Source organism: Dendropsophus ebraccatus, chromosome 10 (genome assembly GCF_027789765.1).
Source record: "Dendropsophus ebraccatus isolate aDenEbr1 chromosome 10, aDenEbr1.pat, whole genome shotgun sequence".
Taxonomy (NCBI): Eukaryota; Metazoa; Chordata; class Amphibia; order Anura; family Hylidae; genus Dendropsophus; species Dendropsophus ebraccatus.
In genome coordinates this window covers 104,979,017-104,992,110 of record NC_091463.1, presented here as the reverse complement: position 1 = coordinate 104,992,110, position 13,094 = coordinate 104,979,017, and the positions used below count along the sequence as shown (strand labels likewise).

At 57.4% G+C, this 13,094-nt stretch overlaps 1 protein-coding gene across 5 annotated transcripts in view; it reads left to right on the top strand.

The window, feature by feature from the left end:
* The window catches only part of DIAPH2 (diaphanous related formin 2), a 984,664-nt gene that overhangs the window by 238,966 nt on the left and 732,604 nt on the right, over window positions 1-13,094 (top strand). For all 5 annotated transcript variants that reach the window (XM_069985741.1, XM_069985740.1, XM_069985739.1 and 2 more), the window contains 2 exons: window positions 640-758; window positions 4,816-4,932. In XM_069985741.1, the coding sequence (XP_069841842.1) occupies window positions 640-758; window positions 4,816-4,932 (236 nt within the window). The remainder of the gene's footprint in view (window positions 1-639; window positions 759-4,815; window positions 4,933-13,094) is intronic.

Genomic DNA, 13,094 nt, shown 5'->3' with positions numbered 1-13,094 from the left:
CTAATAATAATAATAATACTGATCATGACAATAATAAAATAATAATAATAATAATAATAATAATAATAACAGTAATAATAATAATAATAATCCTATTTGTATCAGTTTTAGATTAGATGAAAATGACTACATGATTCCCAGTAATTGCACAATTATTTCAGTGAGGTAACGAAACGATACGAAACGACGTGAGTTATTTTCACGTGTAAAACAATAATACATTTTAAGGACTTCAACAGGACTATAACATTTCAAAAATGTTATAGAAATCTCCAGATCCTAAGAGATTTTTTTTTTGGTGTCTCTTTATGGATTGTTGTGATCTGTAATCCAGCCGGCAGGAGCCCTCCTCCATCTGTAGACGGCCATGCCAGGGTCGTTGGCCGTGTAGATGCGGGGCAGGTTACTTGTTTCTAGAGGCCATGGATGTCGGTCTTGTAGGATACGGTGCCCATCTGGTGGTCTACCTGAGGAAACCACTGCTCTCCCATCCCATAGACTCATTCAGCTTATCCAGTTGTTGCCGGTGACCTATAAATGTCTATAACCTATAGAGTTTGTCTTGTTTTATGCCCCCGGGGACAGTCCCATGATGTTTCCCAGGATTTCAATCAGTTCTTCATTTACATTTTTTTTCAGCATCTAAAAGAAAAGGAGAACGATGAGCTTGATATCCAGCTAAAGGTGTTTGATGAGAATAAAGAAGATGACCTCCTGGAACTCTCGCACCGCCTCAGGGACATCCGCGCTGAGATGGAATATCCTTCTCCTGATCTTTTACCCCTATTCTCTCACATTCTCATTGTCTGCAAGGCCCCTACCTCCATCCCCCCCTCCTCCATCACCCCCTCCTCCATCGCCTCCATCACCCCCACCTCCATCCCCCCACCTCCATCACCTCCATCACCCCCTCCTCCATCGCCTCCATCACCCCCACCTCCATCCCCCCACCTCCATCCCCCCCTCCTCCATCGCCTCCATCACCGCCACCTCCATCCCCCCACCTCCATCACCCCCTCCTCCATCACCTCCATCACCCCCTCCTCCATCGCCTCCATCACCCTCTCCTCCATCGCCTCCATCACCCCCACCTCCATCCCCCCACCTCCATCGCCTTTATCACCCCCTCCTCCATCGCCTCCATCACCGCCACCTCCATCCCCCCACCTCCATCACCCCCTCCTCCATCACCTCCATCACCCCCTCCTCCATCGCCTCCATCACCCTCTCCTCCATCACCTCCATCACCCCCTCCTCCATCGCCTCCATCACCCCCTCCTCCATCGCCTCCATCACCCCCACCTCCATCCCCCCACCTCCATCGCCTTTATCACCCCCTCCTCCATCGCCTCCATCACCCTCTCCTCCATCACCCTTACCTCCATCACCCCCTCCTCCATCGCCTTTATCACCCCCTCCTCCATCGCCTCCATCACCCCCTCCTCCATCGCCTCCATCACCCCCACCTCCATCCCCCCACCTCCATCACCTCCATCACCCCCTCCTCCATCGCCTTCATCACCCCCTCCTCCATCGCCTCCATCACCGCCACCTCCATCCCCCCACCTCCATCACCCCCTCCTCCATCACCCCCTCCTCCATCACCCCCTCCTCCATCGCCTCCATCACCCCCACGTCCATCGCCCCCACCTCCATGACCTCTGTCACCCCCACCTCCATCGCCCCCGCCTCTATCACCCCACCTCCATCACCCCCACCTCCATCGCCCATCACCTCCATCACTCCTACCTTCATCGCCTCCCATCTAAATCGCCCCCACCTCCATCGCCCATCACCTCCATCGCCTCCCACCTCCATCGCCCCCACCTCCATCACCTCCGTCACCCCCACCTCCATCGCCCCTGCCTCCATCACCCCCACCTCATTCGCCCCCACCTCCATCGCCTTTATCACCCCCTCCTCCATCACCTCCATCACCCCCTCCTCCATCGCCTCCATCACCCTCTCCTCCATCGCCTCCATCACCCCCACCTCCATCCCCCCACCTCCATCGCCTTTATCACCCCCTCCTCCATCGCCTCCATCACCGCCACCTCCATCCCCCCACCTCCATCACCCCCTCCTCCATCGCCTCCATCACCCCCTCCTCCATCGCCTCCATCACCCTCTCCTCCATCACCTCCATCACCCCCTCCTCCATCACCTCCATCACCCCCTCCTCCATCGCCTCCATCACCCCCTCCTCCATCGCCTCCATCACCCCCACCTCCATCCCCCCACCTCCATCGCCTTTATCACCCCCTCCTCCATCGCCTCCATCACCCTCTCCTCCATCACCCTTACCTCCATCACCCCCTCCTCCATCGCCTTTATCACCCCCTCCTCCATCGCCTCCATCACCCCCTCCTCCATCGCCTCCATCACCCCCACCTCCATCCCCCCACCTCCATCACCTCCATCACCCCCTCCTCCATCGCCTTCATCACCCCCTCCTCCATCGCCTCCATCACCGCCACCTCCATCCCCCCACCTCCATCACCCCCTCCTCCATCACCCCCTCCTCCATCACCCCCTCCTCCATCGCCTCCATCACCCCCACGTCCATCGCCCCCACCTCCATGACCTCTGTCACCCCCACCTCCATCGCCCCCGCCTCCATCACCCCACCTCCATCACCCCCACCTCCATCGCCCATCACCTCCATCACTCCTACCTTCATCGCCTCCCATCTAAATCGCCCCCACCTCCATCGCCCATCACCTCCATCGCCTCCCACCTCCATCGCCCCCACCTCCATCACCTCCGTCACCCCCACCTCCATCGCCCCTGCCTCCATCACCCCCACCTCATTCGCCCCCACCTCCATCGCCTTTATCACCCCCTCCTCCATCGCCTCCATCACCCCCTCCTCCATTGCCTCCATCACCCCCACCTCCATCCCCCCACCTCCATCGCCTCCATCACCCCCACCTCCATCCCCCCCACCTCCATCACCCCCTCCTCCATCGCCTCCATCGCCCATCACCTCCATCGCCCATCACCTCCATAGCCTCCCACTTCCATCGCCCCCATTTCTATCGCCCATCACCTCCATCGCCTCCCACCTCCATCACCCCCTACCTCCATCGCTCCCCACCTCCATCGCTCCCCACCTCCATCGCCCCTACCTCCATCACCCCTACCTCCATCCCCCCCTACCATCACGCCCATAGAACTCTGGTTAGAATGTAGCGACATATCGGTGAAGACATTATGTATATTTTCTATGTTGTTTGAATGATGGTTTAATAGACTTTGTTAGTAAAGAATCTCCTCCAGCTCCATATACAATTGTCCTCTGCCGGACATCATGTTGTAGCTGAAGCCTCGTGGAGTCTGTGAAGCTGAGGATTTCCTGGGCCTGATGATCGCTGCATCTAATCTAGTGCACATAACCCGCACAGGGCCGGATAGGTTGGGTTCAGAATTCTCATATCTTCCCAGTTCCTTGTTTCACCTATGAGACCTGCATCAATGATTTCAGCAATGTCTGTGGTTGATGAGCCGAGCTGCAGTACCAGGCTCATCCACACAGGTGGCACTGCCGCTGCCAGTCTTACAGATAAACCAGATGAGTGAAGAAGGAGCCTGATGGATAGAGAGAAGCCTGATGGGTGAAGAGGGAGTCTGACGGATCGAGAGAAGCCTGATGGGTGTAGAGAGAGCCTGATGGGTGTAGAGAGAGCCTGTTGGTTGGAGAGGAGCCTGATGGGTGGAGAAAGGACCTCATGGGGGGGTGATGAGCCTGATGGGTGGAGAGAGGCCTGATTGGTGGAGAAGGAGCCTGATAGGTGGTTATGAGCCTTATGGGTGGAGAGAAGCCTGATAGGTGGAGAAGGAGCCTGATGGGTTGAGAAGAGGTTTGTGGGTGTAGAGAAGCTTGATGTTTGGAGGAGGAGCCTGATGGATAGAGAGAAGCCTGATGGGTGGAGAAGGAGCCTGATGAGTAGAGAGGAGTTGGATGGGTGGAGAGGAGTCAGATGGGTGGAGAGTAGCCTGATGAGTAGAGAGGAGCCTGATGAATGGAGAAGGATGGAGAAGGAGCCTGATGAGTAGAGAGGAGCCGGATGGGTGGAGAGGAGCCGGATGGGTGGAGAGGAGCCTGATGAGTAGAGAGGAGTCTGAGGGGTGGAGAAGAGCCTGATTAGTAGAGAGTAGCCTGATTAGTAGAGAGGAGCCGGATGGGTGGAGAGGAGCCTGATGAGTAGAGAGGAGCCTGAGGGGTGGAGAGTAGCCTGATGAGTAGAGAGTAGCCGGATTGGGTGGAGAGGAGCCTGATGAGTAGAGAGGAGCCTGAGGGGTGGAGAGGAGCCTGATGGGTGGAGAGGAGCCTGATGAGTAGAGAGGAGCCTGATGGGTGGAGAGGAGCCTGATGGGTGGAGAGGAGCCTGATGGGTGGAGAGGAGCCTGATGAGTGGAGAGGAGCCTGATGATTAGAGAGGAGCCTGATGATTAGAGAGGAGTCGGATGGGTGGAGAAGAGCTATTGTTCTGTGATATTGATGTATGCGGTGGTGTCTGTCATTGTAGATACACTTTACATCTTACCAAGTGATAAAATAGATCCTTCAGAGCAGTACGTTATCCAGCACAGCGGCGACACAGCAGAGATGTTCTAACTCAATGTCCATTCAGTCTTAGAAAGAACTAAACTTGCATCTTGAATAGAAGTCTGAACAATAGCTAATGTTTCAGCGCTCGTTCTGATGACAGAAGTTGGTCTTCATCTTTGCTTCATTGTTGGAGTCTTCTCCTTGTGCCGGCCATTGTATGTGCTCCCTCATTGTCTGACAACTTTCCTTGACTCTCTGCTCACCGACATTAATGAAGTCTACCATCTGGTGTACAATATGCTGAAGGACACGGCGTCCGAGCCTTACCTCCTCTCCATCCTGCAGCACTTCCTCCTCATCCGCAACGACTTCTACATCAGGTGGGTCTCATTGTTCCCTCTCCCCCCTGAAGCAATCCCTGTCCTTGTGAAGATGCTGCACACGCGTTTTATCCATCGTATAGACGCCGACAGTACAGGCACCGAAAGCCGCCACATACCTGTCACATACTCTATGGGGACAACACAAACTCTTTTTCTTAGGTGTTATTGTAGCAGATTATTGGAGTAAATCCATGGCAGCGTTTTACCTCTTTTACAGCCGTATTTTGCTCTTATTTCTGTGTATATAGGAGAGTAGGTATAATGTTTTATATGTTCGGGGTTCTGTGCTTCTCATTGAGCGGGTTACAATGCTCCTTTCCATTAGCTGCGTGTCCTTGTGTTACTGGCAGCCGCTGCCTATACATAGACGACTTATTCCGGTCATACACAGGGGTTGGGTGAAGCAGCCTTGTCTGTGCACCGGGCTATAGAAGCGCCAATGTTCAATGCCGCACATTGTCGCAACCGTGGTGGATTCTTGGCTTTTTACATTCATCAGAGTTTGCAGCTTTTTTACTTCAACCTGAAAGCCATTAGCCGAGAGTAATAGGTGCACGCCGAGAGCACCGCCGCCGCCGCCGCCACCGCCATTCACTCTCATACAAGGTTACATCAGCTAAAGAAAAATGTGAAATTAATGGTGTTTATATCACTTACCATCCCCGCTGTGGTGTATAGAAGAAGCCTAAAATAGATAGTCCGCAAATAATCCTGCCGAAAGTCCCAACCGCACGTGTTGATCAGGTGTACCTTGGCCCACCTTCTGAGCGCCATTCCGGAGCCTACCATCCCAGTTTTTAGTGGCCCAATGGAATGCATAGGATTTTTACAGACTTTTGGAGCCGTGGACTAGTGTCAGAGAGATCAGGATCTCCCCCCCCCCAGCCAGAGACTCTCACACTGAGAAGAACTTCATCTCTGACATCACCATATCACCCTCCCCTCTCAGTGATACGAAGATAGTGACATCATCAGCGTACGCTACCACTCTCTCCAGGCCCATCTGACCCCCTCCAATGGTCCACAACCAAACCTTCTAAAAAGTGTCGATTGTGAACACAACAATGGGCTGAAAGGACAGCCCAGGAGAACCCCAGACCCAACCTCAAAGGAGCGGCCAGACCAACCGTTCACGGGAAACTCTCTGCCCCTGCATACAAGATCTTAAGTCAATTAACAGAAATATCTGGTAGGCCATATCTCAAATGCATGGACCAGAGATACCTGTGGTTCACCCGATCAAATGCTTTGGCCTGATCCAGGGACAGTAAGCACCCCTTCCAAAGACCTGCACTACTCCACTGCCTCCCTGACACTAAGGACAGCACTAATGGGGCAGTCACACAATCTCCACAATATGTCCTGCAGAGTGGACCTCGGAGTTCCCCCCATCAATTATGATGTTGGGAGCTTTGGTACTATTTAAAAGTTTTTGCTAGTGCACTGACACAACCGTGCGGCTGTGTCAGTACACTAGAGCGAACAGTTTCTGTAGGGGTCAACGAGCAGTACTTCCCAAAAACTAAAGATGCGGGCCTATCATACTGACACCTCATGAGCAAGGCTTTCACCCTGGAGATCTCCTCTCTACCACCTCCAGATGAGATGAGATGCTTGAGTTTCCTCCTTAGGCCCTGATACACACGATACCTATTCAGGGACCTGAGGCTCCAGAGCAGGCGGAAGAACCTCACAACCCGCTTCTTGAATATCTTCCACCACTCTGACTTACTTTGCAACATTTCTGCCCCATCAACTTCTTCTTCTCTCTCCTCATCACTTGCCTCATAGTCCTTGTGATCAACTTTTCTCCTCATCTGCTCAAGCTATTCTTCATTGTGCATCTTCTCCTGGAAAGGCCCAGCACCCCCCACAGGAGGATCTGCCTCTCACCCCACAGGAGGATCTGCCTCTCACCCCCCAGGAGGATCTGCCTCTCACCCCCCAGGAGGATCTGCCTCTCACCCCCCAGGAGGATCTGCCTCTCACCCCACAGGGGGATCTGCCTCTCACCCCCCAGGAGGATCTGCCTCTCACCCTCCAGGAGGATCTGCCTCTCACCCCCCAGGAGGATCTGCCTCTCACCCCACAGGGGGATCTGCCTCTCACCCCCCAGGAGGATCTGCCTCTCACCCCCCAGGAGGATCTGCCTCTCACCCCCCAGGAGGATCTGCCTCTCACCCCCCAGGAGGATCTGCCTCTCACCCCACAGGAGGATCTGCCTCTCACCCCCCAGGAGGATCTGCCTCTCACCCCCCAGGAGGATCTGCCTCTCACCCCACAGGAGGATCTGCCTCTCACCCCCCAGGAGGATCTGCCTCTCACCCCCCAGGAGGATCTGCCTCTCACCCCACAGGAGGATCTGCCTCTCACCCCCCAGGAGGATCTGCCTCTCACCCCCCAGGAGGATCTGCCTCTCACCCCCCAGGAGGATCTGCCTCTCACCCCACAGGGGATCTGCCTCTCACCCCCCAGGAGGATCTGCTTCTCACCCTCCAGGAGGATCTGCCTCTCACCCCCCAGGAGGATCTGCCTCTCACCCCACAGGGGGATCTGCCTCTCACCCCCCAGGAGGATCTGCCTCTCACCCCCCAGGAGGATCTGCCTCTCACCCCCCAGGAGGATCTGCCTCTCACCCCCCAGGAGGATCTGCCTCTCACCCCCCAGGAGGATCTGCCTCTCACCCCACAGGAGGATCTGCCTCTCACCCCCCAGGAGGATCTGCCTCTCACCCCCCAGGAGGATCTGCCTCTCACCCCACAGGAGGATCTGCCTCTCACCCCCCAGGAGGATCTGCCTCTCACCCCCCAGGAGGATCTGCCTCTCACCCCACAGGAGGATCTGCCTCTCACCCTCCAGGAGGATCTGCCTCTCACCCCCCAGGAGGATCTCCCTCTCACCGCCCAGGAGGATCTGCCTCTCACCCCCCAGGAGGATCTGCCTCTCACCCCCCAGGAGGATCTGCCTCTCACCCCACAGGAGGATCTGCCTCTCACCCTCCAGGAGGATCTGCCTCTCACCCCCCAGGAGGATCTCCCTCTCACCGCCCAGGAGGATCTGCCTCTCACCCCCCAGGAGGATCTGCCTCTCACCCCACAGGAGGATCTGCCTCTCACCCCCCAGGAGAATTTGCCTCTCACCCCCCAGGAGGATCTGCCTCTCACCCCCCAGGAGGATCTGCCTCTCACCCCCCAGGAGGATCTGCCTCTCACCCTCCAGGAGGATCTGCCTCTCAACCCACAGGAGGATCTCCCTCTCACCCCACAGGGGGATCTGCCTCTCACCCCCCAGGAGGATCTGCCTCTCACCCTCCAGGAGGATCTCCCTCTCACCCCACAGGGGGATCTGCCTCTCACCCCACAGGGGGATCTGCCTCTCACCCCCCAGGAGGATCTGCCTCTCACCCCCCAGGAGGATCTGCCTCTCACCCCCCAGGAGGATCTGCCTCTCACCCCCCACAGGAGGATCTGCCTCTCACCCCACAGGAGGATCTGCCTCTCACCCCCCAGGAGGATCTGCCTCTCACCCCACAGGAGGATCTGCCTCTCACCCCCAGAAGGATCTGTCTCTCACCCCACAAGAGGATCTGCCTCTCACCCCCCAGGAGGATCTGCCTCTCACCCCCCAGGAGGATCTGCCTCTCACCCCCCAGAAGGATCTGCCTCTCACCCCCCAGGAGGATCTGCCTCTCAACCCCCAAGAGGATCTACCTCTCACCCCCCTCCCCAGGAGGATCTGCCTCTCACCCCCCAGGAGGATCTGCCTCTCACCCCCAGGAGGATCTGCCTCTCACCCCCCAGGAGGATCTGCCTCTCACCCCCCAGGAGGATCTGCCTCTCACCCCCCAGGAGGATCTGCCTCTCACCCCACAGGAGGATCTGCCTCTCACCCCACAGAAGGATATGCCTCTCACCCCCCAGGAGGATCTGCCTCTCACCCCCCTCCCCAGGAGGATCTGCCTCTCACCCTCCAGGAGGATCTGCCTCTCACCCCCCTCCCCAGGAGGATCTGCCTCTCACCCCCCAGGAGGATCTGCCTCTCACCTCACAGGAGGATCTGCCTCTCACCCCACAGGAGGATCTGCCTCTCACCCCCCAGGAGTATCTGCCTCTCACCCCACAGGAGGATCTGCCTCTCACCCCCCAGGAGGATCTGCCTCTCACCCCCCAGGAGGATCTGCCTCTCACCCCACAGGAGGATCTGCCTCTCACCGCCCAGGAGGATCTGCCTCTCACCCCCCAGGAGGATCTGCCTCTCACCCCCCAGGAGGATCTGCCTCTCACCCCACAGGAGGATCTGCTTCTCACCCTCCAGGAGGATCTGCCTCTCACCCCCCAGGAGGATCTCCCTCTCACCGCCCAGGAGGATCTGCCTCTCACCCCCCAGGAGGATCTGCCTCTCACCCCACAGGAGGATCTGCCTCTCACCCCCCAGGAGAATTTGCCTCTCACCCCCCAGGAGGATCTGCCTCTCACCCCCCAGGAGGATCTGCCTCTCACCCCCCAGGAGGATCTCCCTCTCACCCCCCAGGAGGATCTGCCTCTCACCCCCCAGGAGGATCTGCCTCTCACCCCCCAGGAGGATCTGCCTCTCACCCTCCAGGAGGATCTGCCTCTCAACCCACAGGAGGATCTCCCTCTCACCCCACAGGGGGATCTGCCTCTCACCCCCCAGGAGGATCTGCCTCTCACCCTCCAGGAGGATCTCCCTCTCACCCCACAGGGGGATCTGCCTCTCACCCCACAGGAGGATCTGCCTCTCACCCCCCAGGAGGATCTGCCTCTCACCCCCCAGGAGGATCTGCCTCTCACCCCCCAGGAGGATCTGCCTCTCACCCCCCACAGGAGGATCTGCCTCTCACCCCACAGGAGGATCTGCCTCTCACCCCCCAGGAGGATCTGCCTCTCACCCCACAGGAGGATCTGCCTCTCACCCCCCAGAAGGATCTGTCTCTCACCCCACAAGAGGATCTGCCTCTCACCCCCCAGGAGGATCTGCCTCTCACCCCCCCAGGAGGATCTGCCTCTCACCCCCCAGAAGGATCTGCCTCTCACCCCCCAGGAGGATCTACCTCTCACCCCCCTCCCCAGGAGGATCTGCCTCTCACCCCCCAGGAGGATCTGCCTCTCACCCCCAGGAGGATCTGCCTCTCACCCCCCAGGAGGATCTGCCTCTCACCCCCCAGGAGGATCTGCCTCTCACCCCCCAGGAGGATCTGCCTCTCACCCCACAGGAGGATCTGTCTCTCACCCCACAGAAGGATATGCCTCTCACCCCCCAGGAGGATCTGCCTCTCACCCCCCTCCCCAGGAGGATCTGCCTCTCACCCTCCAGGAGGATCTGCCTCTCACCCCCCTCCCCAGGAGGATCTGCCTCTCACCCCCCAGGAGGATCTGCCTCTCACCTCACAGGAGGATCTGCCTCTCACCCCACAGGAGGATCTGCCTCTCACCCCCCAGGAGTATCTGCTCTCACCCCACAGGAGGATCTGCCTCTCACCCCCCAGGAGGATCTGCCTCTCACCCCACAGGAGGATCTGCCTCTCACCCCCCAGGAGGATCTGCCTCTCACCCCACAGGAGGATCTGCCTCTCACCCCCCAGGAGTATCTGCCTCTCACCCCACAGGAGGATCTGCCTCTCACCCCCCAGGAGGATCTGCCTCTCACCCCACAGGAGGATATGCCTCTCACCCCCCAGGAGGATCTGCCTCTCACCCTCCAGGAGGATCTGCCTCTCAACCCACAGGAGGATCTCCCTCTCACCCCACAGGGGGATCTGCCTCTCACCCCCCAGGAGGATCTGCCTCTCACCCCCCTCCCCAGGAGGATCTGCCTCTCACCCCCCTCCCCAGGAGGATCTGCCTCTCACCCTCCAAGAGGATCTGCCTCTCACCCCACAGGAGGATCTGCCTCTCACCCCCCAGGAGGATCTGCCTCTCACCCCCCTCCCCAGGAGGATCTGCCTCTCACCTCACAGGAGGATCTGCCTCTCACCCCCCAGGAGGATCTGCCTCTCACCCCCCAGGAGGATCTGCCTCTCACCCCCCAGGAGGATCTGCCTCTCACCCCACAGGAGGATCTCCCTCTCACCCCACAGGGGGATCTGCCTCTCACCCCCCAGGAGGATCTGCCTCTCACCCCCCAGGAGGATCTGCCTCTCACCCCCCAGGAGGATCTGCCTCTCACCCCCCAGGAGGATCTGCCTCTCACCCCCCTCCCCAGGAGGATCTGCCTCTCACCCCCCACCCCACAGGAGGATCTGCCTCTCACCCCACAGGAGGATCTGCCTCTCACCCCCCAGGAGGATCTGCCTCTCACCCCACAGGAGGATCTGCCTCTCATCCCCCCCCCAGGAGGATCTGCCTCTCACCCCACAGGAGGATCTGCCTCTCACCCTCCAGGAGGATCTGCCTCTCACCCCCCTCCACAGGAGGATCTGCCTCTCACCCCCCAGGAGGATCTGCCTCTCACCCCCCAGGAGGATCTGCCTCTCACCCCCCAGGAGGATCTGCCTCTCACCCCACAGGAGGATCTGCCTCTCACCCCACAGGAGGATCTGCCTCTCACCCCACAGGAGGATCTGCCTCTCACCCTCCAGGAGGATCTGCCTCTCACCCCCCTCCACAGGAGGATCTGCCTCTCACCCCCCAGGAGGATCTGCCTCTCACCCCACAGGAGGATCTGCCTCTCACCCCCCAGGAGGATCTGCCTCTCACCCCCCTCCCCAGGAGGATCTGCCTCTCACCCCCCAGGAGGATCTGCCTCTCACCCCCCAGGAGGATCTGCCTCTCACCCCCCTCCCCAGGAGGATCTCCCTCTCACCCCACAGGAGGATCTGCCTCTCACCCCCCAGGAGGATCTGCCTCTCACCCCCCAGGAGGATCTGCCTCTCACCCTCCAGGAGGATCTGCCTCTCACCCCCCAGGAGGATCTGCCTCTCACCCCACAGGAGGATCTGCCTCTCACCCCCCTCCCCAGGAGGATCTGCCTCTCACCCCCCTCCCCAGGAGGATCTGCCTCTCACCCCACAGGAGGATCTGCCTCTCACCCCCCAGGAGGATCTGCCTCTCACCCCACAGGAGGATCTGCCTCTCACCCCACAGGAGGATCTGCCTCTCACCCCACAGGAGGATCTGCCTCTCACCCCCCAGGAGGATCTCCCTCTCACCCCACAGGAGGATCTGCCTCTCACCCCCCAGGAGGATCTGCCTCTCACCCCACAGGAGGATCTGCCTCTCACCCCCCAGGAGGATCTGCCTCTCACCCCACAAGAGGATCTGCCTCTCACCCCCCAGGAGGATCTGCCTCTCACCCCACAGGAGGATCTGCCTCTCACCCCACAGGAGGATCTGCCTCTCACCCCACAGGAGGATCTGCCTCTCACCCCCCAGGAGGATCTGCCTCTCACCCCACAGGAGGATCTGCCTCTCACCCTCCAGGAGGATCTGCCTCTCACCCCACAGGAGGATCTGCCTCTCACCCTCCAGCCTCTCGATCTCCTCTCTCAAGGTCTCTCACCTGAGACAGGAGATAATAATGAATAATAATAATAATAATAATAATAATAATAATAATAATAATATATAGTATATAGCAGTATATGGTATATAGCAGTGTATATAGTGATAGATGCAGATATGGGCAGCAGTGTACAGTATATAGCAGTATATGGTATATAGCAGTGTATAATGTATAGTATATAGCAGTATATGGTATATAGCAGTGTACAGTATATAGCAGTGTATATAGTGATAGATGCAGATAGGGGCAGCAGGGTATAGTATATAGCAGTATATGGTATATTGCAGTGTATATAGTGATAGATGCAGATAGGAGCAGCAGGGTATAGTATATAGCAGTATATGGTATATAGCAGTGTATAGTATATAGCAGTATATGGTATATAGCAGTGTATAATGTATAGTATATGGCAGTATATGGTATATAGCAGTATATGGTATATAGCAGTGTATATAGTGATAGATGCAGATAGGAGCAGCAGTGTATAGTATATAGCAGTATATGGTATATAGCGGTGTATATAGTGATAGATGCAGATAGGAGCAGCAGGGTATAGTATATAGCAGTGTATAGTATAAAGCAGTATATGGTATATAGCAGTGTATATAGTGATAGATGCAGATAGGGGCAGCAGTGTA